The following is a 27,463-nucleotide window of genomic DNA, read 5'->3' as shown; positions in this document are numbered from 1 at the left end:
TTGTATTATATTACATTACATTATAATACATTAATATGTTATTTTAAATAATTTAATATTATGTTATATTATGAGAAATTAATTTATACTAATAATTATAATATTTTATACTTTTATTATTGTATTATACTATAAATATAATATATATTATATTATATCATAATACATTAATATGTTATGTTAAATAATTTAATATTATGTTATATTACCAAATATGAATTTACTCTAATAATTATATTACTATTATGCTATATTAACATAATATTATTTTATATTATAATAATATTATACTATATCGTATATTTATGTATTAATTTATGTTATGTTTTATTATGTTCTGTTGTATAATACTATGCAATGTCCTTTATGGTAATTTTGTCATACAAAAGTACTTTCTCAGTTTGTTTACCAAACACAAAACAAAGTACAACAGCACTTTACGAATGTAGTTACCAAACAGCAAACAGCTTTTTATAACAGCTCTACTTCAGACAGCTCTACTTCCAACAGCTCTATTTCTAACAGCTCTACTGCCAACAGCTCCCCCAAACAGGGCCAAAGAAATTAAAGAGAGATCTACTTGCGTGATAATTATTCAGGCTCGAATATTTGGAATAAAATATTCCAAGCTTTGTTCCCAGAACCTTTGACTAATAAGCAGAGGGTTTCGAAATGAGGAGCTCGAACCCAGAAGCCTGGTTATAAGCAGAGGGGTCTAGGGGTGGTCCCGAAGACTGCGAGCTTGAGGTGGCCCGTTTCGTTTAGCTCCACGTAGCAGGATTGCAGGGAGTAGGAAGATTTTGCCGTCTAGATGTTTTTTTTTTTTTTTTTTTTTTTTTCTGTGCATAGATATGAGACAAGTTAGTGAACCGTGCATGAGTATTACACTAACTAAAAAAAAAAAAAAAATCCAATGCATGAGGATTTTAGGTAGATTAATTGGATGTTCTATTTTCATGCATGCATGGGAGGTATGAAGGCAAGATGTATACGAAAAGAGTCTGGAAGGAAAAGAAAGTAAAGGAATAGAGATAGCGTAGCCCGAATGCTGCCTCCATATAGGACAATACATAGCCCTTCCAACTACGCCTCCTCCTTGCGTTACAAGAGAACCCTTTAGAATTCTTGTATCAGTCAAGGAATCGGAGTGGAATGCGAGTGATTGGCCATTTGTCTGATTGTTACTTCTCTATTCTATCGGAATGAGTGCAGGGTTATTTATAGAGGTTCACGGGGCAGATAAGCTCACCTTATCCGTTATTCTAATTCAAAAATTACATAGGTGTTTACATTTAGGCCGATACCCAAAAAAGTATAGGCTGAAGTACCAAGATTAAAGGCTAAATGAATATGGTATTAACTTAGGGGATGAGAGCTATCGGTCTAAGACAATGCTTTAGTGAAGTGGAGTTCAAGAATAGTGCAGTTAGCCCGCAGTCATTATTACTCATGTATAGGACTGGGGTAATATTTACATCTCATCTTAACAACTTAGATGGCAGCTGTGAACATGTGTTACATGAATAAGGCTAAGAGATCAAGACAAATGGAAGACACGTGATTCCTGCAAGATCTAATAGGACTTGACCATGATAAATGTACAAACGCAGGCCGAAGGAACAAGATCTGGCCATGATTGACTATGACAAGTATAGAGACAGCGACCAAAAGATGTTAACATTATTTCAAAATAAGATCTAACATGTGGTTATGTTGTGTATGAAGTACATAGGATTGTAGGAGCTGCTGGAATCGTTGAGGATCATGGTAAGCCAATATGGATGGTTACATGCACTCAATGATTACTCAACAGTTTTAATTATGTGTATAAATGAGGGATTATAACCTGAAAGAGGATCATTTTTCTAATCAATAAAACCAGTTTATCTTTACACTATCCCTACTTTTATCTTTATCTCTAATTTCTTTGCTTTTAGTTTTTTTGGTACGACTTCAATTTATCCATAGTAGTAATAGAGTACTTCAATCGTAACTTCAGTTGTACCTTATGTTTCTTTTTTTTCTTCAAATGGGTAATATGATAGTAGCAAAAATTCTTAAAGGTCAAGGATTTTGAACTCACGTTACTCTCATCATCATTCTTTGACTATCCTAAATTAAGCTAGTCTAATACCGGTGTGATGTTCGCATGTTGCAACTCTTCTTTGTCACCTAGCAAACTTTCTAACATGCCTATTTGAAACCTCTAGATGCCAAACTACTATGTTTGAAAATCAAAATGTTGTTATACGATTCCGGGAGATTGCTGACAGTTCTGAGGAGCATGCAAAATTTTGAAATTCAAATCCCACATCAGATGCCAAATGATTGGTTCTACTAACTCTGAATGCCTGACTTCTGGTATCCAAGTACCCGAAGGTTAGTCTACTCTGAATGAATGCCTGACTTCTAGATATCCCTAATTTATGTAATTTTCTACATTAGTCCTTAATTTTCTTTAGTCTATTAGATCTTTAAAATCATAATTATTTTATCAATTCTAGAGTTTGATTAATCGGTAGACTTTCAGCCTTCCTCATTATAGATGGGAAGGATTTTTTCCTCTTCAGGTGATGCTTTATGCATGAGACTTTCAGTCTTCTAGCTTTCATCCCAGACTTATTCTTCTAAGTCAAATTCTTTTCCTTCAAAGAGGGCTAGGTGTGGTCTAAGGTCACTCGATCTGGAAACAACAGTTTTTCCTAAATCTAACGGCTCACCCTATGCCCAATTTCGTACGAGTTAAAAATTATCCATTATATCTATTACTAGGGTTGAGACAAGAAATGATGGTTCATTTTATTTTATTTGAATAAAAAAAAGATTTTTTTTGGGTCAAATCGATATTTCATTTCAAATAATTCTAACGTGTATACAATCTGCCAAATCAAGTAAAAGTAAACAGTATGATTAGTGTGGAATGTATGCTAAACTTGTCCAAATAATCTTTCTGGAATGCCGAGCAACATAAGAGGTGACCCAGTCAGCTGCACTGTTTGCCTGCCGATATACTATCTGGCAGAAGGTAAACTTCCGCACCAATCTGCAGGTATCCCATATCAACGGGTGGTCATCCTTGTACCTGTTCGCTCCCCAAATCTTTTCAAATTAAAAAAAAGAAGAAGAAAGAGTGAACAAAAAAATGTCTTAACTAATTATTGTAGTGTGTTTTAAATGAGCTGGCATGTCCAGTTTAATACTTTCCACTTCCCAAGAGAAGTTGGAAGATTAGAGGGGGAGCGGGTGTTAAGGCCTAAATATGGCTTGCCCAACGACACACCTCTACCTTCTCGATACGAGTTAGAGATATTTTAGTGGGTGCGAAGAGGACGGACAGCTTTAAACAACAACAGTTTAATTTGTTGGAGCTTTGCAGTTAGATTATTTGAAAAGCTTCCAGACATTAGAAATGTATTAAATTGCATCCTATTAACAATAGAAAATTTTCTAAACCCGAATCTGTTCATAATTTCTAAACAAAAAATAGTGGAGTTCGTTTTTGTTAATCATTTTTGTAAGGAATAAATAGTGAAGTTAGTTCGATTTCGGTCTAATTCATTCACCATCTTCGCCTACCACTAATCCTTCATCTGTTTCTCAACGCGTTTTCACCCAAGCCTGCAGCCCTTCTCTTTCTCCTCCTCATCCTCGCGTTTCTTTTTTGCTAAGCTCTATCAGGTTGGCGAAGGATATATATATATAGAAAGCTGAAGAAGTTTTTGTAGTCTCTGGAAATTAGATGGAGGCGGTAAAAGATACGTATTGCTATTCGCCGGAATCCATCGGAACCCCAGGAATATGGGGTGTAAATGTTTTCGACTACATGCTTCCTGTCTTTATTGGTCAATTGCTTCTAGTGATCTTCATCACCCGAGTGGTCTCATTCCTTCTTAAGCCCCTACGGCAGCCCAAAGTCATCGCTGAGACTATTGTAAGTCTCTCTAAGCTCACTTATTATTCTCACTCACTGCTTTGATTCTCCGTCTTCGTGTCAAATTAAACTCGGACATTGGTGGGTGCTTGATACCAATTAGAATCGTAGATGCTGATATTGAAATCTTTTTCTCCAGAAAAAAACTAAATAATGCCGATATGAACAGAGAAAACTCCACGAAATAGGATGAATGCTAATTAACCAAGCAGTAGATCCTTCTAGTTTTTTTTTTTTTTTTTGAGCAAATTATATGACTCTAGTTTATGAGTGAGGATCTAAACTTATGTTCTGTGACTTGTGTTTGGATTTCATCTGCGATGAGCAGGCCGGCATGCTGCTGGGTCCATCATTTCTTGGGAATTTCTTCAACGAAGCATATGATCTTATGCCGGACCAGAACTACGTGCTACTGGACACGGCGGCCAACTTCGCCCTCACCTACTATATGTTCATGGTGGCCGTCGAGCTGGACGTGCGCACCATCCGGGGGATGGGGAGGAAGGTGCTGATCATCGCGGTGGTCGGCATGGTCCTCGCCTTCGTCGTCAGCTTCACCTCTGCCTACGCCCTCGGCCTCCGCCCCGACATCGTCATCAAAATGCCCGGCTTCCCTGATCCCCCCGCCAACTCCCGCGCCGACGAGAAGGTGACGCCTTTCCTCCTCTTCTTCAGCCTCGCCGTCTCGGTCACCGGCTTGCCTGTCCTCACTCGTATAATCACCGAGCTCAAGCTCCTCAACTCGCCGCTCGGTCCCCTCTCGATGGCCTCCGCCATCCTCAACGACATGTTCGCCTGGATCCTGCTCGCCGTCACGCTGGCCGCCACCGGCGGAAAGGATGGCAAGTCGGTCTCGTTGCTCGTGCCGCTGTGGGTCACCCTCGCGGGCGCCGCGTTCGTGCTCGTGTGCTTCTACGTGGTCCGGCCAGGCATCGCGCGGATGGCGCGGCGGACGCCGGAGGGCGAGCGGATGAGCGACTTCCACCTCGGGATCATCCTGGCCGGCGTGCCGGCGACCGGGTTCCTTTCCGACCTCATCGGGATCCACAGCATCTTCGGCAGCTTCATCTACGGGCTCGCGGTGCCCAACGGGCCGCTCACCGCGCATTTGATCGAACGGATGGAACCGTTCCTGGAGAACATGCTGCTGCCGCTCTTCTTCGCCAACAGCGGGTTCAGGACCAACATCTTCACCATCCTGCCGCTGTGGGCCATCTCCAGCTTCGCCGCCGTCGTCGTCCTCTCTACCTTGGCCAAGGTCGTGGGCACCATCATTGTCGCCATGTTCTATTCCATATCCTTCCGCGATAGCTTAGCGCTAGGCTTCCTCATGAGCGTCAAGGGCCCCGTCGAGATGATCATCCTCAACGTCGCCATTGATAAAAAAGTAGGTTATTCCTTGTTCCTTCTACTCGGCGCGCTATTTAATTCTTTACTTTATTTGACTTGCTATTAGGCCATTTGGCGATTGGCCAGCCTTTGCAGAGTTTACATTTTTGACTGCGTTCGAGAACAACACAAGGTTCAAATAGCTAGCTAATTTATTCTTTAATTCTTTCTATTTGGCTGGAGGATTTCGAATAGGTTCGATCAAAATAATTATTTCTAGTGGATATAAGTTCTTTATAAGATATTTAACATGCACAGACGTCACCGGTATTTCAAACATATACAGCAACAATGCTTTTTTGAATTTTTAATCTTTTATTAAAAATTTCGACGATATATATACTCTTGCTATCATTTGCTGTTATTGTCTATCCCGTACTAATCCAAGCACAACTTTGTCTCTATTTTACGTGCAAAATAAATATTGCTTTATATTTAGCTTGTCATGCATCCTCAAATCTTGTCTACGTTCTTATATAATTAGTCTGGAGTCTGGGCTTATCAATTGCCGAATTGTTCTCAACGCCATCTGTAACTATATGAATCCAAACCACATGTTCACTATATTTGCAAATCAGATGTTGCTTGTACATTAATTCTTTATGCACAACTAAACTTGTCTGTTAGTGTTTTATACTTTTATCTATTTTTATAAAAATAAAAAGTAAAAACCAAACGGATATTAAAACTTAAAAGCAGGAGTTGGGACCCCCATCGTCATACAAAACTTGTCTCTGTTTTATACTTTTATTTTTTATCATACAACGATGAAAATAAACGCCAAATAATTGTTAAGAGCAAGAGTTTCAAAAAAAGGCCTTACGCAGATTGGTCAAAGCCTTGGTCGCTCTGTTTGGAGAAAGAGAAAAGAAAAGAAAGGAATATGAGCTTTTAATTTCCAGGTCCTCAGGGGGGATATGTTCGCGGTGATACTCGTAACGTCGTTGATAACGACGGCGCTGGCGGCGCCGGTGGTGACGCTGGCGTACATCAAGCCGTCGAAGCCGCTGGCGGTGTACCGGCGCCGGAACATCCAGGGGGCGAGGCCGGACGCGGAGCTCCGGATGCTGGCCTGCATCCACAACACCCGCCACGTCCACTGCCTCACCCGCCTCCTCGACGTCTCCAACCCCTCCAAGCGCTCCCCCATCGTCGTCTACGCCCTCCACCTCGTCGAGGTAGCCGGCCGCGTCTCCTCCATGCTCATCATGCACCCCTCCGCCGGATACTCCGACCATGGCCGCCGCCACCGCCCCGCCCTCCCCTACGGCCAGGCCCAGTCCGAGAGCATCCTCGCCGCCATCGAGGGCTACGAGCAGCACTCCCCCGGCGTCTCCTTCCAGCCCCTCACCGCTTTCTCCCAGCCCGCCACCATGCACGAAGACGTCTGCAGCGTCGCCGAGGAGCGCCACGCCTCCCTCATCGTCCTCCCCTTCCACAAGCAAATGACCGTCGATGGCGCCATGGAGGAGGTCGGCAGCACCGCCGTCCGCCCCGTCAACCTCAACGTCCTCGCCAACGCCCCCTGCTCCGTCGCCATCCTCGTCGACCGCGGCCTCGGCACCGGCGTCACCTCGCTGTTCCCCGGCGCCCACCGCGCCTCCCACCACGTCGTCCTCGTCTTCATCGGGGGGCCCGACGACCGCGAGGCGCTCGCCTACGCCGGGCGCATGGCGGAGCACCCGGCCATCGTCCTCACCGTCATCCGCTTCATCGAGGCGGCCGCGCCGTCTCGGTCACAGTCGATATCCTCGGTGACCGACGTGGAGAACGCCGCGGCGCTGCTGGCCGACGCCGAGCTGGAAAAGGAGCGGGACGAGGAGGCGGTGAACGAGTTCCGCCTCCGGTTCGTGAGCGACGAGTCGGTGGTGTTCACGGAGAAGGTGGCGAGCAACGGTGGGGAGACGGTGGCGGCGCTGCGGGAGATGCGGAGCAGCTACGACCTGTACGTGGTGGGGAGGGGCCACGGGAGGAAGTCGGCGCTGACGGCGGGGCTGGAGGAGTGGAGCGAGATCCCGGAGCTTGGGCCGATCGGCGACCTACTGGCCTCGTCGGACTTTGGGGCGAAGGTGTCGGTTCTGGTGGTGCAGCAGTACGTGGAGAAAGAGCTGGCCGAGGCCGATTGGGAGGCGTTGGGGCACAACGGCCCGAGCAACGCCAACCGCCAGCAGCGCGCGAGCGGCTTCAACAGCGGGTGGAATTAAGGGCTTAAGAGCTTCAGGAACAACAAATCTTGAATGAGATCCGAATACATTTATTCCTCGCCGGGAGCTCATATGATTAAACAAAGAGATTCGAATATGAGCATTTCATGCTATATCTGCGCTTGGAATTTAATTCAAGCTCTTCTTGGGTCTGGTCGTTTCTCTTTTTTTAAACTAAGGTAGGTTTTGTAATGTATTTTTTATGGTAAATAATGCTTTGTAAGTGAAGTTTACGATAAAGAAATGATAACATATGGAAGGAAGAAGAAAGTGATAGATATACCAATACATAGTTTGTTTTATATATTTTTATGCTTGATGGCCTTTCTCAGCATGATAAAAATCTGGAATAGAGGAGGTTTTATGGGAAGTTTGAAGTGAGAAAGAAGAGAAAAGGAGAAAAGAATAGGAGGGATCGAGAATCATCTATCCTGATTTTTAGGGATAATAGAAGCTGTTTGAGGGGGAATTTAATTTATCCAGGATAGTTGAAGGATAGTTATTGAATCACCCGATCTCTCTAACTTCTCTCTTCTTGCTCCAATAACAATTACGGGTGCACGCGTTGGATCCCATTAATTAGCAAATATTCAATCATGATGTAGTTAAAAAAACAAAATATCGCTAAGTTTAAGCACCCTTGCAACTCTTGCATCTGCCCCGTAGTCCTCTTTCTTGAATGACCTTTTTTCTTTTTTAGCAGATTGAATAAAATTGAACCATAAATACATTGGTAGAAATCAGCAAATAAAATACTTAACAATGGAATCCATAATATAGCATCAACATGCTTAGCCATATAAAATGTCATCCAATCAGCTGTACTATTTGCTTCCTTATATATATATATATGCTCATCAAATACTAGCAATCTTGTAGAAGAGGATGGAATTTGATATTAGCAGATGGTGGATCTGTTAACCATCTAATAATTATCAGGAAATACCGCTCCAAACAAATACGAGATGTCCATCTGTATGGCATAAATCAACTCTTCCCAGGCCACATATAATTCAACCATTAGAATAATCGTATTAAAAATTCTAACACCATCAGCATCTACTAGAGCATCGCTGACACTCCTGATAATAAAGCCCGCTCCACCAAAAATATTTCTCTTTTGAACACTGCCATCCAAGTTAATCTTGTAAAAAAAAGAGATGTTGACTCCCAAAAAAAGAAAGTAATCCTTGAAGATGTAGAAACTACCTAAAAAGAGCCATAGGTTGCTTTTGCTATCGCCTATCAATGGACCTTTTGAAGCAACATTCTTGAGAAATTTATGAGCATGAGTGGAAGCTTTTAATAAAATCAATTAAATACTCTGCTTCATACCTTGGAAGATACGTTCTTTTCTAGCTAACCAGGTATGATAAGCAATATAATAGATCAAAACTGCTTCAGTTTTCTATTATTAAGAATAAACTCATCTGCATCAAGATATAAGTCACAATAGGTCGGTATGTAAACTCTTTGCTAATGTAAAATCTCTACATGGTAGTGGATACTAAACTACTTTTTACATAAATAAAGCAATATTGAGATGAACACCTATCGTCCAAAAGCAAGCAATATTACGATTTGGGTAAGGTTCAGACAAAAATAGTTTATAAAAGTTAAATTCCTCTATAAGGATAAGTCACAATGGACGGCCAATCCAAATGATGGACCCATCCCAATCTATCACAGCTGTCACCTCTTGGAATTGGAATAGGTAACACTTTCTCCACTAGCTCCTTTGCGTACGACTAGGTAATAATTGGATGATTCCATTTCCTCTCTTCAGTAATCACAGGATCCTTAACAATAAAACCTCGGAAGGAAATAGTATCAGCAGAAGCATGCCACTGAGCTAATAGAGTAGATGATAACCATGGATCATGAAGCATGTCAATTGATATATTATTGCTAATGCACCATCTGATATTTGAATAAATAACTGGAGCCAAGGAACAAATCTTCTTCAAGATTGGGGAAGCACTTTGAGGGCAAAGTGGATAAGACTTACAACCAAGACTCATATTTTGTTTTCATAAAAAAACTCTAAAAAAAATTCTGCATAAAAAGAAACCTTGCAGCATGTTTAGCCACAAGTACGTCATTTCTAGCTATCCAAGAGGGAATACCTAGATCTTTATCCCCAACATCCTAACATGCATAGTTCTAGGAGATCAGATGCATCCTTTTTGAATTATCAGTTGAACCCCGGTCCTCAACAAATTTCTAATAATACTTTTCAATTTCAGTAGCACTCCTCTAAGAATAATTAAATTAGATATCAAATAAATTGGAAGAAATGATAGAACTGACTCAATAAAATTAACTCTACTCATGGTATAGATAGAGCCTTGCACTGATGATCTTCTAGTCTATCCAAAAATTGTTGTATTGAACTAGTGTACTATGCTAAAGACAGTTTCTTACTAGAATTAGGGATTCTAAGATATTGTCGTGTACTATCAGACTTTTTGATATTCAAGCGATTCTTAAGACACTGTCTAATATGAGTGTTAAGCTTTGGGCTGAATTTAACTGCAGCTTTTCAAAATTTATCCTCTGACCGAAATCTCTACAATAATTATTAATGATAAAGACGAAAGCGAATGCATTAGCCACAATAGCGAGAGCAAACAAAATACAGTTATTAGAAAAGAGAAGGTGCAAAATAGTTCCCCCTGTACAGCTAGGTTAATATACAGACAGAATTAGCCACCACTACGACTTTTAACATCCTGAAAGAACATTTGCACATATAATAAATAGATAGGACGATAAAGGACAACCTTGTTTCACACCAATGAAAGATTGGAAAGTCTAGGGAGTGTTGTTAATTAGCATAGTAAAAGAAGATAATACAATATAATCCTGAATCCAATAAATCCAAACATCATAAAATATCTATAGCTAAAGAGGAAAAAAAAAAAATCCTACCGAACTCTATCATATACCTGCTCCATATATAATTTAATTGTAATATAAGTACATTTGACTAGAGCTTTTTGTAAATTATATATAATTTTCTGAGCTACGAGAGCAATATCAGAAATACTTTTGTCTGTGATAGAAGCATCTTGCTCCAGATTTATCCAAAAAAAAATGTAGTACATGCTGTATTTTACTGAAACAGAATTGATGCATTAGGCTTCTTAAGTATAAAAATAATAAAGATATGTTTTTAATGAAGTAGGCATAGAGTACTAAGTAAAAATTGTTTTATTGCAAGATATACATCCTAGAAATGCTTAAAAAAAAGAATGATGGAAAATCATTTCAAACAACTCATTGTCAGACTCTGAGAAGGCGTCGTTTGGTGGTGGGACCTCCATTGGATCTTTATCATCTTACTTCACCTTCCATGTAGAGACCGGAGACCTTGAATAATTCATTCAGCTTGCCACCGGCTGTACTTTCCCTTGCACACACTTTAAAGTTGCCACCTCCTGACTACTATTACGATCCACCACCTTTCTTGCCTTCGACCTCCTCATTAGGACTCCTTTTCAATCCTATTGTGTAGACAAAAAAAGGCAGCAAACTTTTTCCCGACCTCCCACCTGAGAAGTGCTTCTTGGGAAGTCTCTTGAAGTGGGTGTTAAACCCCCAGAGTCAGTAGGGACTAATTAAAAACTCTAGGTTGGTTAATGAAAGGACCAGCTATCAATTTACTAAAAGTTTTAGACTTCTGATGCTTGAAATGAGTGCGTGGATATGGGACCATGCATGGGCTGAACCACATGCAGTACCTATAGGTCGAAAATTCAAGGGTGAAAGTTTTTTTTTTTTCTTCTTCTTCGTTACCCTCCTAGTTTGTTCTCAATGTCTATCCATCCACTGTGGTGCAAAGATGGTGTGTCTCACAAACTTTTCAACTACTAGTGATGCTGTGGGGACGTGTCTGAATGATCCCTATATATTCTAAATTGCTTTGATCTTAGCTTAGACCGCGTCCGAGAAGATTGGTTCAAGCTTTTCAACTTAATTATTTATAACTACGTGCACCGAAGATTCGCGGACGACACGGCAAAGATCGAGGCCAGATTTGCGTAGAGTCACATGAATCAAACTGGGTAGGACTTGGAACAAATTGTAGGTGAACTGGCCCTAGATATAACTACAGAGTAGTTGGGTTGAAATTAGTAGGCATTGTTTAAAATTTGACCGATTCCAAAATTCTGAATCATAATCCAGGGCCTGTTGACACGGTAATCAACACAATAGTATAAAACAATTTATAGAATTTGCAATTTATTTTTTTATGTAACATTTCAATTTATAAGGATTATTGACTTCCTGGGGGTGTAGGCCTATGAAAGAGAGAACATGAGGCGTGCAAAAATTTCTTCGGATCGGACCCTCAACTACAGAAGCAGAAAAGAGCTTAACTGTAGAACCCACCTGTCGAGCAAACCCACTTGTCGAGCAAGGACAAAAGTTGGCCTTAGTGATCCGACGGTGAAAGTTACCCTAAGGATGATAGGCTGATCTTCTCCAAAAGTTCATATCGACGGAAGAGTTTGATGCCTCAATGTCGGCTATAGAAAAATTATTATCACATCATGCCTTATGTTTGCTTTATGCTTAAGGCCATAGCATATCATACTCTTACCAGGGGCAAAAAGTACACGCCTTGGGAGATCGTCATCTGGATTTAAAATGATAGCTATCGGAATTTAATAAGAAAGTTAATCATATTGGAGGAAAAAAAAAGGGAAGGAAGTCTACCTATAACTGAAAATTGATTTGAGTTAGAAAAATAAGAGATCAAAGTTAAAAAAAAAAAAAAAAAAAGCGAATCTTGTAAAAAGTGATGTTCTTGGCTGCTTCTTATTTTGGATCACTAATTACATGGAAAGAGAAGAAGTACTATGCTTTTCCAGACCCCACAATTTTCCCACTTCTATGTAACTTTATTCTCTTGTACTGATCTCTTTATTATAAAAATAGGATTTTCATGCAAATTTTCCAAGTGCCCCATTCCTTGAGACGGAGAAATCAACAACAATAGCAGTAGTCTTAATAGTCTCTGTTTCAAAGTCGAGCGCCATAGATATTCAATCCTTTTTCTCCTTCTGAAAAGAGTAAACTTTTTTGTTTCTTTTACTTTATTTTAAAGAAATAAAGTGATATCATATTTGCTTATAGAGAAAAGAGAGAATTTATCTACAACTTACCCCTTTTTTTGGATTTAGTAGATCATTTTCTTTTCTAGAACGATCTGCTTTTAGAAGTTTTATATATAAGTGAAGTCAAATGCACTTTGCCCCTTAGCCAACACAAATGCTTTTAATATGAGATGCTGCACATATTTATTAAGCATACATACAGACTATAGCCGTGGGCTGGCATTAAGGAGAAAAGTGTTTGAAAATATCAAAATTAGGCTATTTCTGTGAACAAATGAAACAAAAGCTTGAACATATGAGAACAAATTCAAGGCGGGCTATTTCTGTTTTGTTCGACAAACTTCCTGTAGCCTAGGGATCTTATCCTAATTCCCAAAGAGGACGCTTCCCAAAGGTTTTTAGCCCCGTGACCCCCGACAAGACCCATTTGCCGTCGTAATCATAAAGAGGATGCTTCCCAAAAGTTTTGAGCCCGAAATGCGAGAAAGGAAGATGCAATTCTTCAAAAATTTTCAAGTCAGGAATGCTAGATTGTTCTCAATATGTTCGTGTATGTGAAAGATTTTTAATTTTTTAATTTTTTTATAGATTTTCCGTCCACTTCTCATACGCTGTGAAACGTTAGATGCCTCTATCTCTATCTCTATCTCTATCTCTATCTCTGTGAAAACAATTACCACTCTAAAGATAAAAATAGAAGGTATCGCGACTCTAGACTCGTCGCAGCCGAATACCATGCATTTTTGATGAGTTAGCAGTATTCGAAGTAGAATTGAGGGCGGCATGAAAGGGCATCACCTATGTGGCGGGTTTTTGAAGCGTTCGAGGCCGGTGTATCTGTGACGATCGGCATCCACTTTTTCGGAACATACACAGGCTCGCGAGAGAGTTTGACTTTTTTGAGGCCTCTCACATCTATCGGAAGGTGAACAGTGCGATGATTTGTATTACCTTTTATGCTGTGTTGTCATATATATATATATATATATATATATATATATATATATATATATATATATATATATATATATATATATATTAAACTTTATTGGATGCACACATAGTGAAAGTGTCGTTGTATATTAAATAATAATAATAATAATAATAATAATAATAATAATAATAATAATAATAATAATAATAATAATAATAATAAAATTAAAAAAAAGAAAAAAAAAGAAAAGAAAAGAAGGGCCTAACGGCTAGTGAGCATTTTGGGAGTATGCTACAGAGGATGCTTTCCAAAAGTTTTGAGCCCAAAATACGAGAAAGGAAAAATGCAATTCTTCAAAAATCTTCCAAGTCAGGAATGCTAGATTGTTCTCTATACGTTCATATATGTGAAAGATTTTTGTTTAAAAAAATTTGTATAGCTTTTCCGTCCACTTCTCATACGCTGTGAAACGTTAGATGTCTCTATCTCTGCGGGAACAATCACCACTCTGTCATGCACTGAAGGTAAAAATAGGGGCCTAACGGCTAGTGAGCGTTTTGCCACCAGTGAAAGATTGGTGATGGAGACATCTATTAGTCTCTTGCTGGCAGTGACAGGGGCATAAATCAGCATAAACAGATAATTACACTTTCGTGAGATAAAAATTGTGGGTATAATGGAAATTAAATCATTCCTCTGCCTGGTGAATGATTGGCACTAAATGAAATGCAATATAAAAAAGATTGCAAACATTTTGGCAGCCTCTTTTTGCTCCTTATTTAATCAAAAAAGATTGCAATAGCGAACAAGGCATATATTCCTTTGTTCAAAAGATTTTCTTTCATATGAATGCAAGAAGCCTTTTATGATTTCCATCCAACTCCAGCCCCACTTCATAAATCCCTTTACCCAAAAGAAATCGTATCATATGCTCCTCCAGATAAAGATACAAGATTATTATAATCGTCAAAGTAGGCCACTCTTCTTCCTTTATACCCTAGTTGAGCCGCAGAACCCATGAAGGCAACGGTTCCCTATTCTCACAGGGGAAACGCGTGGGAAACGGTGAGAGAAAGAGGGGTTAAGCTGTCTTAAATTTTAATCTTCCTTCTAATACTAGCATTAATGCTATTTAGCGGCAGGTTTAAAAGATTTTAGGGGGAGTTGGGGACTAAAAAGTTGGACTCTTCCCACCCTCTTTATTATTCATTCTCTCTTTGCCTTTTTTGAACTTCTTGTTTCTCCGGGGGCAAAAGCGAACCGAAAGGAGAGAGTGAATGTAAGAGGAAACAGAGAGAGACGGTGAGAGACTTCGCGTTTAAGAATCGAAGTGTAGACTTTAGAGTGGAGGGAAGATGGGAAGAGAAGAGGAGGCGATGGCCGAGTATAAATATAGGTAGCGTCTGGAGGAAGAGAAGAAGAAAGGGGAGGAGGAGGAGATGAAAGGTTTCGCCGCTGCTTCGGTGCTGCCGGCGAAGCGGCGGTGGAGGGGGTTCGCGGTGGCGGTGCTCGCCCTCGTCTGCTGCTCGGTGCTTGTCCCCCTCGTGTTTCTCCTTGGCTTCCACAACGGATTCCCTTCTGGTACGTTTCCGAGATCCTTGTTTGTCTTGTCACTTTTTGCGTACGTCTCTCTCTCGTAAAAAATACGCTAGGATTTCGTTAGATCCGTTTTGGTGGCACCATTGTGTTCTTTTCTTCGACTTGGTTGATGGGATTAGATCTCTCGTTGATCTGCATTGGGTTTCTTGGGACTCGATCTCTCTGTTTTTTTTTTAGGGATCTGGCTCTGGGATTGCCTCTGCTGCTTCACTTTGAGTGTGGGGATGGGTGGAGAGATTTTATTTCTTTTGCTGGATTGGGGAATTAGGGCGTGCATTGATTTTTATCTACACTTTATTTACTAGATCTTTTTTGATATAAACTTTTTGGTGAACTATTAGAATTTTGATACTCTGTGCGTGTGCTTTTTTATAAATGCAGGATACTCGAGCGACGATCGCTCATCTTTGGTGAGGATTTCTTGACACTGAAAGGACTTGACTGGTGTAATGAATGAGTGATTTCCTTTTGCTGGTTATCTGGTACTTGCTGATTTTGGAGCTTTTTGAATCCAGGAAACTAACTTTCGAAGATATGGCCGGCTGGATGGTGTTCGAGAATTACCGGAGGTTCTTCTCTTGTCTCTTACCTTTGTAAAATTGTATTATGAGATGATAGGATTGTCGAAGTTTTCCGATGGATGTTCTATTTGACTGATTCTTTTGGTCAGAAAAGTCTTATTCTGTATATGAATCATGACCTCGGTTTCCTGTTTGCTCTGGTTCATGGCAGGGTGATCTGTCAAGGATTGACAATGCCATGAAAGAATTTGGACAAACTTTATTGAAGGTTCCTTTCTGCCTGTTTGAGTTGTTAACTGCCATATATTTGTTTTTCTTTTGTGGGTATCTATCACTCTAAATATTTTCATGGACGATGCATGACAATAATGTGAAGACAAGAAGTTTGTTTATTGAATTGGTAATCTTGCATTCACCAACCAACTGAACTGTTGGTTTAGAACCCACTTGTTAAAACTTTTGAAGAATTTAATATTCATAATTAAATGCATGGTATCGTAATTACTATCTTAATCTTTGAGCCTTCATTATGCCCCTACAAAAACATCTTCTCACCATCTTGCTTATGCTATAACGATTTTGTGCTTCTTCAAGCTCCCCTGCTCATCACCAATTCATCTCTCCTACTACCTGTAATTTCATCAAATTGGCTGTAACCTTGTTTCTGAAGCTTGCCGCTGGACTTCCTTACTGAGCATGGTTGCCAAAACATTTGCTTCTTGCCATCACCAATGTGCATCATTACTCTTATGCAGTGGCTTTGTTGATCAGTTTGTCCCTGATCCATGTATCGGTTCGTCGACTTGATGTTGCTTGTTGCTTTTATCTGGTATTGTAATGATGCCTCTAACCTCCTTCTTATTCGATCCCCCCTTCTGGAAGTGCTCTGCTGCCTTCTAATCTTTTTAAGCATTCTCCTTTTGCTTTTCAGATACAACTCAACATTTAGACAGTCCCTACGACTTGTAGACTACCTTACTGAACTTATGATAGATGTGACTCCCTCATATTGCAAGCTGCTGAATGTAAAACAAGTCTGTTCAGTCTCCTACGTCAACTCTTAATTGTAGTGAGATAGATATATCTGAATTTTGCTCTCGCAGACTATATGAGCAGCAATTTTGGTGGTAAAATCAATATCAAGTGGCCCACCTATGGAAACCATGCACTTCACAAGAGATATGGTTTTGCATCAAGGGATGTGCAAATTTAAGAAGAAAATCAAAAAATAGGTTGTTTTGGACTTACATCGGATCTGGCTCTAATGTGCTGTTTCAATTAGTTGATCACAATAACTGATTTCATAGCCATAAGGCAGGAAGGATGTCTAAGAGTCTTTTTGAACTTCTCAATTTAAGGCAGTTGGAAGACCTGTATGAGCTTGGTTAGTAGAGTAGAAATCGAATAAAAATTTCAGTCACATTCTCCCTTTTCTTTTGGTATTTTCCCTCACACCTTATATTCTCTTTTATGTCCACTTCCCACTTCGATTTCACTTATTATCCTTGTGAATTGCATAACATCACTGACTGGCTATGTTATAAGTGGCAGTTGAATACTTGAAAGTATTACATTTGCTCAGATAACCAAAACATCCCTTGATTTTTGTTTCTAAAGTAACCTTGGAGATGGGAGTTATCCCATTTTCGGTAGTGAACTAGCACAACCACTGAAATTCTTATCTCCCACATGGTTTTCCATTAGAATAGTAGTAATTGAATGTACTTTTACCATATAGATCGGAGTTGTCCCCTTTTTTGATAATAAACTAGCAAAAATTTTGAAATTCTGGCCTCCAACATTTTATTACATCCCAATGCTAGTAATTAGATGTTTTGTTCTTTCTACCATATCTAAGACCTTAAATTCTTTATGGCCTTGCCTTTTATTCTCAAATTACAGCTAACCACCATTAGTTTGTCTAGCATATAAATCAGGGTAGCAATACTTGGTTCTTTTAAGTGTCTAAATTTTTGATCCTGTGTTAGGCCATTATAGATTGGTATCAGGGGAGGGTTCTTGTGTGATGATCTATTCAAATTTAAGGAATAGCTATTAGATAAGCACAAGCTAAAAATGTTATTATAATGTTCTTGTTTGAAATCTTGTTCAACCGGAATATGGAACTTCACCATTTCAAGATCCTCTCTTGACAGTTTATTCAAGATATATAAAAGTTACGCTTGCAATAAAGCAAGTTACATATTGAGTACAAGTAGGCCCTAAATCATCCTTTTCTAGATATCCTATAGCAAGGATGAAATATATGTGCTCTTGTTATAGGTAAAAATTCAGTAGCACAAAAATCTTGGTTTTGCTTAAGAATTTGCATATAGAAAAGTAGGCCCCTCTTGTTTATTGTTCTATATGTGTAAAGAAGCCTAACAGTTGGAACTGATGAAACATTGTACGGTGGATGAGAACTTGTAGCTGAAAGTTAACTGTTTCAGTGGAATGTGTGGAAAGTTGAATAAAGGTGGAGAGAAACATAACAACCTATTAGTTAATGGAGTTGCATGGCCATGATTGGCATATGTTGAAGTGTTAGGTTGTCGGTACAAAAAGGTCCATCAACTCGAGAAGGGGTGTATTTGAGGGGATAGGGCACTAGGATTTTTAATACTGGTTGAGTCTTGATGAGCTTATATTCTTCCCGAGTATACATGGGAAAAATATGCTCATCCAGAGTCTATAGTATAGCCATATGTGCATCTAAATTTTGTGCATTCTGTGTATATGCGGATATACCTAACTGTATTCAAAAATTTATAGGTAGAACTGTATTAGACTTTTGAATCCTGGTGAAATTCAAAACCACATAAATCAGATACATTAACTATTCTAACATCAATTGAAGATGAATTGAATTGGATACATCTTGATCTGCTTAAGGTCCATCAACTCGAGAAGGGGTGTATTTGAGGGGATAGGGCACTAGGATTTTTAATACTGGTTGAGTCTTGATGAGCTTATATTCTTCCCAAGTATACATGGGAAAAATATGCTCATCCAGAGTCTATAGTATAGCGATATGTGCATCTAAATTTTGTGCATTCTGTGTATATGCGGATATACCTAACTGTATTCAAAAAAATTTAAGTAGAACTGTATTAGACTTTTGAATCCTGGTGAAATTCAAAACCACATAAATCAGATACATTAACTATTCTAACCATCAATTGAAGTTGAATTGAATTGGATACATCTTGATCTGCTTTTTCCCTCCACAGACCTCTTCAAATGCCAACCCAATACCCTCAAACCAGATCTTAACCAGATCTTCTCCAAACCCCCAACACCCCCCTCCCCTATATGTTTGATTATAGTTTCAAACCAGAATTGATTACAGGCCTGCCAGAAAATTCCATCAACTCTAAATTTTATTTCTCACCTGGTAATGCCTCCCGAAGTCCTAATCAACAAGAATCCATCCTGCATTACCAAGTGATACAGGCTGCTATTTATGTTTATCATCTTAAAAATGACAGCTGGTAACATTCATAATGACCTTGCTATCCTCCTTTTTTTTTCTTTTGATATAATTTTTCATGCTTCTAATGCACTATCTGTAAATACTCTCTGTTGAGGGAAATGAGGTCATTAAACAAGCTGCTGCATGCTAGAGAGACTCTGATTAGAATATATATTATTCTTCCTTCAAACAACAGATGTTTTATTTCAAGATATGCACTTGTCCTTCTGTTTTCTCATTCATATTAATTGCATCAGATTGACATATCTCATAGTTTCATGTATCTGATGTTGACTCTTTTGTTGTCAGAAAGTTGTTTGTTGCAAAAATATTTTTTCCCTTATTTGAAATAAATGTTGAAATGTAATACTAGCATGCTATTTGGATGGACTGTTCAATTATTTCATCCCATATTTAGGGAATAAAAGATCTGCTATTTGCTATGTCATCATTTCAGTGGGTACTGCTCTCATTCGATCAAATAGCCATCTGTCTGCTAGTTATACTTCTTCTTCTTCTATTCTTTTCCTTTTATTTTTTTCTTTTTAACACCTAGTCTATGGACTATCATGACAGCTCATCTAGATTGTGGAGTTGAAACTTATAGCTTCTTAAAATTTTGCAGCTGGAAGCTACTTAGGTTGTGCCTGTGTTTCTTGAAGTGCAATATATATTGAATAGGCTGATTAATTTTTCTGAAAATATGTGCTATTCTCTTTGTCAGGATGTTATTGAGAACACAACATTCGAAGCTGGTGGGGAGCTCCATAAAGAAACTAACAATGAATCCTTTGGCAATGGCGCGAGTTTAACCTTAAAGCTGAATCATGCTACCTCTCAGTCTCAAGCAATGGATGTGACTTCTCTCTCTGAGTCAAAGGATACTATCGCCCAAGTTGGAACAGAAGACATCATCTCTCACCCTAAAGGTATGCAAAATGAAATGATATTATCTTTAATTCTTTGTCTAAGGTTTAAAAGATGGTTCCGGGTACAATAAGGGTGTAGCACTGCTGCCAGGTAATGGCTAGCAAGTCATGAACTGGGTTTGATTGTTTTGAAAAAGTGAAGAATTATTCTAAAGTAATTGAGATGAAAACTTTTGGAGAATTTGGAAAAAGGAAAATAAAAAAGAGAAAATTTGTAAGGAAAGACTGCAAATTCTCTTCTTTTTTTAAGTATGGAATACACAGAAATTTCCACGCTTACCATGTGAACTAGCAAAGAATGCTTAGATTTAACAAGCAAGCATGCTCTGCTATGTGAATCAAGAAATAACTCTCAGAAATTTCTAAGTTTTTTTCAGCAAGTCTGTTCCTTTTAGTGGAAATTTAAATTTTAGCAAAAAACATGAGGCTTATAGAATATCCATCTTTCTTTGGTATCAGCTTATGTTTCCTTCATTCCTTTATATTATTTTGTTTTGAATAATTCATCTTTAAGGTATTGACTGTTGTTATTTGTTCCTTATGTGCAGTTGTTACTACGCCACATAGAGTCATCTCAAAACCACTTCTAGCTTCAACTACAAAAGTAAGATTTTATTTTGGTTGATTAACAAATGTTGCCTATTATCCCTTACAAGGTCCGTGGAACTGTCCCGAATTGCTCGGTTTGGGGCGTCCTTGGCCGTACTGGCGGCGGACCGGGATGGTTCCGCTATTGAAACTGAGACACCTCGCCGGAGGGGAAGAAGGAGAAGAGAAAAAGAGAGAGAGAGAGAGCGAGGAAGGGAGGAAGAGGGAGAGGAAAGAAGAGAGGTCGGCCGGGGAGCCTCCGCGTGGAGGAGGCGGAGGCCGGAAAGACGTGGAGGTAGGGCTCTGCCTCTGGGCCCCTGTTTGGAATGTTTCGTTCGAAACAGGGGCCCGGAGGGGGCTCCTTTTATTTTGGCTTTTTTAAAGTTGAAGTCGGCAAACCTATTGCCAACTTCATTTAATTTTCAGAGGTGGAGCCCCGCCTCCGCGTCACTCCGGCCTCCGCCTCTGCCAGCCGGCCCCGGTCAGCCTCTCTTCCCTCCTCTCCCTCTCCCTCCCTCCCTCCCCCGCTCTCTCTTTTTTCCTCTCTCGTTCTCCTTCTCCCCCGCCGTAGAAGATGTGGCAGTATGGGCCCAGCACGGCACGACGACGGCCTGTACCAACTCGTCTCGTCGGGCAACCGGTACGGTGCCCGGTATCGATTCTGCCATCCTTGATCCCTTATTTCAAATTGATGCTCTAAATTCTATTAGTTGTCTGGCAACTGAATAATTTGATCTAGTAGCAAGCTCGTTTTAGAAAATTCTTATAAATCAAATAAGTTGGCGATCGAACTGACATGTTAACAGTTGTGGCTGAAACTAAATTTCCGTGCTTGCCTTAGAAAAAACTATTTTATTTTGTTAAGGTGCCATTTTTTTATCCTAATTGTGGTTGTAAATTGTAGGATTTCTAGGATGACTTAACATTTCCCCCCCCTCTTTTTAGAGTGATGGCAAGGAAAGCAGGAAGAATAATGTCAAAAGTTCGACCAGTGATGAAACCAAAAGATCTTGTCAACTTGCATTTGGGAGCTATTGCCTTTGGTCCATAGAGCACAAAGAAGTAATGAAGGACTCTACAGTAAAGAGACTAAAAGATCAGCTTTTTGTGGCTAGAGCTTACTATCCAAGCATTGCAAAACTTCGTGGACAAGAGAAGTTGACACGTGAACTAAAGCAGAACATTCAAGAACATGAGCACATGCTTAGTGAAGCAATTTTAGATGCTGATCTACCTCCACTGTAAGTGTTATCTTAAACCCGTTCTGGAGCTGTCTCCTATGCATTTTAGAGCACTTATTCTATATGTTATTTTTGACCAAACCTTGTAATGCATGAGAACCCTTCTACTAGGCAGGGTGATCCTATGGAACTGAACTTTTTACACTGCGATTGAATCAACAATTAAATGAACAAATTGGCAGCTCTGTCCTCTGAACATCCTGGATTTTTTTTTTTTTTGTGGGGGGTGGTTGGGTTCGGGGGGCAAGATAGAATAATTTTAGTTATAATGTGGAATGGTAAATTATAAATTTGTCAGTGTGATTTCTCCTGATGCATGAAGCTATTGGAGCCTATTCTAAAGAAACTTATAGATCAAGTCCCTAACTAATGCAACCCTGCTAATACTTATAGTCCTATTATGTCCCACACCGAAATATATGCTTATTAGCCCACTCTACTACGCCATTTTGAATTTATACTTTCCCTATTTTTTGAACTCCAAAACAGTCAAGCTAAATGAAACAAGAACAAAATTGTTGGGCTTAAATTTAATTTAAAATGAGGACATGTATGCCTAGATGATGTGTACGGTTTGAGCTTGAAAATTGAATCCTAAAGCAGTCTTATCAATCCTAGGACATATGTTCATTTGTTGAACGTATAAAACAGTAGCTCAAGAATATCGAGAATTCTGCAAAAAGTTGCCCCATCTTATTATCATGTCAATTAGCTGTTGTTGCATTGGCCTTGCCTTGAGATCTATCCTGGTCGGGTTTTCATTTTCATAGTTTGTTCTCTGAAACTTCTAATGTAGGCAAAAAGAGTGGTTCTTGTTGGTGAAGGGAGCAAAATGTTATAAAGGAAATTCCAGGGGCTCATTGATCTCATTATTCTTGATTAAGTGTTCCATAAAACATAACAGCACATCCCTCATATTCAGCCAGGATGATTATTTTTAGATGTGATTACCATTTTCATGGGAATGTGAATCTTCCTTAGTCATGAAAAGTGTATACTTGAGTTGAATCCTTGAGGACATTTTTGCTGCTGTCTTGATGTATCTTCAGGAGTGGCTTCCTTTTTTTACGATCGATGATCAAACATGTAAGCATGGACTTTTAATGATCTCCTCCATTAAGTTTTCTGGATACTCAAGTTGAATAGTATTATCTTTTTGCCAATTTACTTGATGTTTTCTTTCCACCACCCGACACTGACAAGTCCTGATTTGAATTCGTTGCTTGTGAGGACTTCCAAAATGTTGGTTGCATCAGCTGTCACTTTCATTGTGAACTCCAAGGACAATGTTACCATTGAGATTTTCTCAATTACAAAACCAAAATGGCAAGATCCAGTCGGGGGATTGATTCTACACTAGTTGGTTTAAATATTAAGTATGATTTATGATTGAGATAGAAAAATTTTGATTCAGACAATTTACAATTTTCACTGATTAAATCAATGTTCAAAGGTGGCAAGTCTTTATTGCAACTCATTGGAATTCTTTAAAGAAGTACAAGAGAGAGAATATTGATTTTGTTCATGATTTTCTTCCTTCAATTGTACTTATAACCTTTAATCATTTTTATATTTTTTCATATGCAAATTAAGTAACCAAGGAAGTCTATTATATATTCATAGCTTCAACCAGGAAACCACCTCTTGCAGTGCAACATTATGTAGTCTATTAGTTCTGCAATCAGACTTTGAACCAGTTTGTAAGATATATAACCATTAGAGTTGATAAATTCCATAGAAAGATAGTTTTGATGTCGAAGTGTTTCACCAATTTGAAGTTGGTGTTGATAGTACCATGCTGTGTTGTTGTAAGTGCAAGAGAAAGATCCTAAACATCTTGAAATAGGTGCATGTTCTGGGGTGGCTGCTAGTGAGAGAATTCACTTTTTGGCATAACGTCGTGGTAAATTGGTATGACGAGCAGTCAGTTGTCAGGACATCTTTTGTTTTGGCCATGTATCTGTCCTCTGGGTTTATTCAGCAATATCTTCTTTGTGTTGTATGATCTCATTAAAAAGAGAATAAAAAGTAGGGAACCTATAAAATTGGACAATATTAGAAAACCAGCAGGGGTATCTAAATTTGTTTATATGTTCAGTATAATTCTTCCTTGTATCCATAAGTGACAACTTAGAAATAAAAATTTCGCAAATTGGTGTGGTTAACTATGGAACTACCAATCAAGTTATGAGGATTGTTTGAAGCTTGCTTTTAATTTCCATAGATTTGTTGTGATGGAGAACTAAGAGCACCTTTTCTGTTACATTCAGTGTTGCGAGGAAGATACAGAAGATGGACCATACCATTGCACGGGCCAAATCATGCACTGTAGATTGCAATAATGTTGACAAGAAACTCAGACAGATACTTGATCTGACGGAAGATGAGGCTCATTTCCATATGAAGCAGAGTGCGTTTCTCTATCGTCTCGGTGTTCAAACCATGCCCAAAAGCCTCCATTGCTTGTCTATGAGGTTGACTGTAGAATACTTTAAATCTCCTCCCATGGATTCAGCATACTCACATGCTCACAAATTTGACAACCCAGAACTTAGGCATTATGTGATTTTCTCTAGAAACACACTTGCTGCTTCTGTTGCCATCAATTCAACAGCGGCAAATTCTGAGGTAGTTTTGTTATCCTAATTTAATATCTGGACATTATAAACTGTGCATTATTTGATAGTCACTGGTAATTAATCTCAGCATAATTCTATAGGTGACAGAAGATATGGTTTTTCATGTGCTAACGGATGGACAAAATTACTATGCTATGAAACTCTGGTTTGCTAGAAATTCTTACAAGGCGGCAACTGTACGTGTCTTGAATTTTGAAGAACGTAACCACATTAAGAATGAAGGCATGGCAAAGCTTTCACTAACTGAGGAATTTCATGTTTCCATTCTTGACACTGATAAACCCTCCGTGCAGATGAGAACGGAATACTTATCAGTTTTTGGTCACTCACACTTTCTTCTACCAGAAATATTCAATAATCTAAAAAAGGTGGTGGTTTTGGATGATGATGTGGTTGTTCAGCGTGATTTATCATCCTTGTGGAACCTTGATTTGGAAGGAAAAGTTAATGGTGCTTTGGAGTTCTGTGGGGTAAAACTGGGTCAGCTGAGAACACACTTAGGCAGAAACATCTATGATGCTGATTCTTGTGCCTGGATATCTGGATTTAATATACTTGATCTGGAGAAGTGGAGAGAACATAATGTTACAGGAACATACCTTCAGCTCCTCGGAAAGGTTAGTATGAATCTTATCCGGACATTATATTCCTTTCAGTTTGTCATTGCTCTAGTTGTATTAGAGAATTTGGATTAGTTAATGAGAAGTGAGTTTTTCTTTTTAAATTTTTATATTGATCTAGACACTATACAAATACAAAAGAAACTAGAGAGCTAGTTGCGTTAAGTGGAGGGCTTGAGGCTTATATTCCATTATTCATCCACTATCCAATATTCGCAAATTTTGTGTCCTGATGTCTTGTCTACTACTGAACTAAAGAAATGAGCTTTTTTCCCCTCCATTTCTGGCTCAGTGAGATTTGAGCATGTTTTCAGGCTTTTCCCCCCTTGTTAGCTGCTCAGTGTGTATTCATTTAATGGTTATTTCTAACTTTCCTGTGCCGTAAGCTTTTTTGTATTGCTTTCCAGTTAAGATAAAAATATTACTTTTGTTTTAAGAAATTTATTCCCTATCCAGTGATTTGTAGAAAATGTATCTATAAATTTATTTGTTTGGTTTGTGCATGTCTTTCTAATACCAGTTGCAAAAGTTGGTTGACATATCTCTCTACTTAGATCAAGAATGAAGACAAGTGCTTTACTCTGTTTATTCAAGAGTTGACAACTTGTCTTTGTTCTACATGAGAAATAATGTACTGTCTACATATTTTGCTCTAAGAAGACAATTTAAAATTTAAAATTTATATTGAAATGCTTTTGAAATTATATTATGTTTTCTAAACCGTAATATTTGTGCAACACACACTGCCAAAACAGTTTCAAACCAGGAGTGAAGCATCATGGAGAGCTGCAGCACTGCCCATAAGCTTGCTTGCATTTCAAAATCTTATACATCCCCTGCAAGATGAATGGACTCTGTCAGGACTTGGTCATGATTTCAGAGTTAATGCAGAAGCTATAGGTAATGCTGTATCACTGCATTACAATGGCAACATGAAACCTTGGCTTGAATTAGGTATTCCAAATTACAAAAAGTACTGGAAGAAATTTCTTACGCAAGAGGAGCGATTCATGGACGAGTGCAATGTAAGTCCATAGCAGACAGGCATGAATTGTATGGATCTCTCTTTGGAAATCCGAGACAAGGCATGGGGTGGACAAACTTATTGACTTAAGGATTTACAAAAGATCATCCCTGAGCTGTGTGGACGCATTATAGCTCCCAAAGGGCAGCTAAGTTCGCTAATAAAAGGGGTTAAAGAGAGCCCCATCGAACCACTATATCCAAGGAGGGCTGAAGATCAGAACTGGTTTGTTGGAGATGAGGGACATGATGGATATTGGTTCTCTGGCTGTTACATATGGCTGGAAAGATGTGCAATGAAATCAAGATTAGGGCAGGAGGTCATTATTTCTGTAAATGAGTGTTTGCAATCACTGTGGATGTGTCTTGCCATTCGTTTTATGACATAGCTGGATGATTATCCGGTTCGCACCTTGAATTGGATTGGTGTCACCCGTCGGAGATCAATGGAATTCTATTATTATTTTTTAATATTTTCTTTATTTTTTAGTATTTGTTGTCTTGTTATCTTTCCCAGTAAGGGTACACACATGTTTGCTTAACACATTGTTAATCTTTTGTCGTCAACGACGGCTGCATTAGAATGAAACTATGACTTTTGCAAGGTTTGCGTGGATGTGAGACCATTTTCAGTTGTGCAAGGTTGATGACAATGATTTTTTGCTCTTTAATTTCCATCAATTTTTCAAGCAATTTTCTTTAATGACTATATCATGTTTTAGGTTTTTGGCTTTTATTTTTTGTCAAATAAAAAAGTGAAAAAAAAAGAAAGCCTCCAGGTTATCTTTGTTTCTTATGAGATCCACGCTTGTTTTCGCTGTCGCTGGAGTCACATGGTTTTGTGTGGGTACTTTGTCAAGTCGTATGAGCGCTTGTACGCTCTGAGCTAAGAGAGTATCATTCCCTGTTTAAAATCCTGAGCAATAAATTGTTAGGGGAGATCAATCCTTCAGCTGTTGGGTTTTGACCCACATGACCACAACGTGGTCAGTTACAGAATGAATCCCGTAACTGACTCCTAGAGAAGTGGAAACTCCCTTAATCCTTGATGGAAGGATAAGGCTTATGTGTCTCACCCTCTGCCTATTGATCGACACAGAACCAACCATCAGGGGGTGTCATTAACGCAGGGTCAAGAGGGAGAAACGAGGACTGTAGTTGTGCAGATTACTCATGGATCCAGGTATGCTTCCTTTCATTATTGGTTCATGATCCTCTTTATAGATGTTTCTACATGTGGTATCAGAGCC

At 39.1% G+C, this 27,463-nt stretch overlaps 2 protein-coding genes across 3 annotated transcripts; both read left to right on the top strand.

Annotated features, from left to right (window-relative positions):
* Window positions 1-3,720: 3,720 nt before the first annotated feature.
* On the top strand, window positions 3,721-7,812 carry LOC103702239 (cation/H(+) antiporter 15-like). The gene is made up of 3 exons (XM_039124455.1): window positions 3,721-3,931; window positions 4,260-5,318; window positions 6,223-7,812. Exons 1-3 carry the CDS (start codon window positions 3,740-3,742, stop codon window positions 7,522-7,524), a joined length of 2,553 nt encoding a protein of 850 aa, XP_038980383.1. The 5' UTR covers window positions 3,721-3,739; the 3' UTR covers window positions 7,525-7,812.
* A 6,985-nt stretch (window positions 7,813-14,797) lies between these two features.
* Window positions 14,798-26,829, top strand: LOC103702182 (probable galacturonosyltransferase 7). Of its 2 annotated transcripts, XM_008784513.3 has the most exons (10): window positions 14,798-15,162; window positions 15,562-15,590; window positions 15,696-15,749; window positions 15,913-15,969; window positions 19,898-20,102; window positions 20,651-20,706; window positions 21,636-21,931; window positions 24,202-24,559; window positions 24,651-25,187; window positions 25,946-26,829. In XM_008784513.3, the coding sequence occupies exons 1-10, from the start codon at window positions 15,021-15,023 to the stop codon at window positions 26,225-26,227; spliced, it is 2,016 nt and encodes a 671-aa protein (XP_008782735.3). In that variant the 5' UTR covers window positions 14,798-15,020; the 3' UTR covers window positions 26,228-26,829. The 2 variants fall into 2 exon arrangements, with proteins under 2 accessions (XP_008782735.3, XP_017697090.2); XM_017841601.2 differs by lacking the exon at window positions 15,913-15,969.
* Window positions 26,830-27,463: the final 634 nt, after the last annotated feature.

The sequence above is a fragment of the Phoenix dactylifera genome, chromosome 3 (genome assembly GCF_009389715.1).
Source record: "Phoenix dactylifera cultivar Barhee BC4 chromosome 3, palm_55x_up_171113_PBpolish2nd_filt_p, whole genome shotgun sequence".
In the NCBI taxonomy this organism is placed as follows: Eukaryota; Viridiplantae; Streptophyta; class Magnoliopsida; order Arecales; family Arecaceae; genus Phoenix; species Phoenix dactylifera.
The sequence above is the reverse complement of the archived record's forward strand: the minus strand, read 5'-3'. Positions and strand labels throughout refer to the sequence as shown.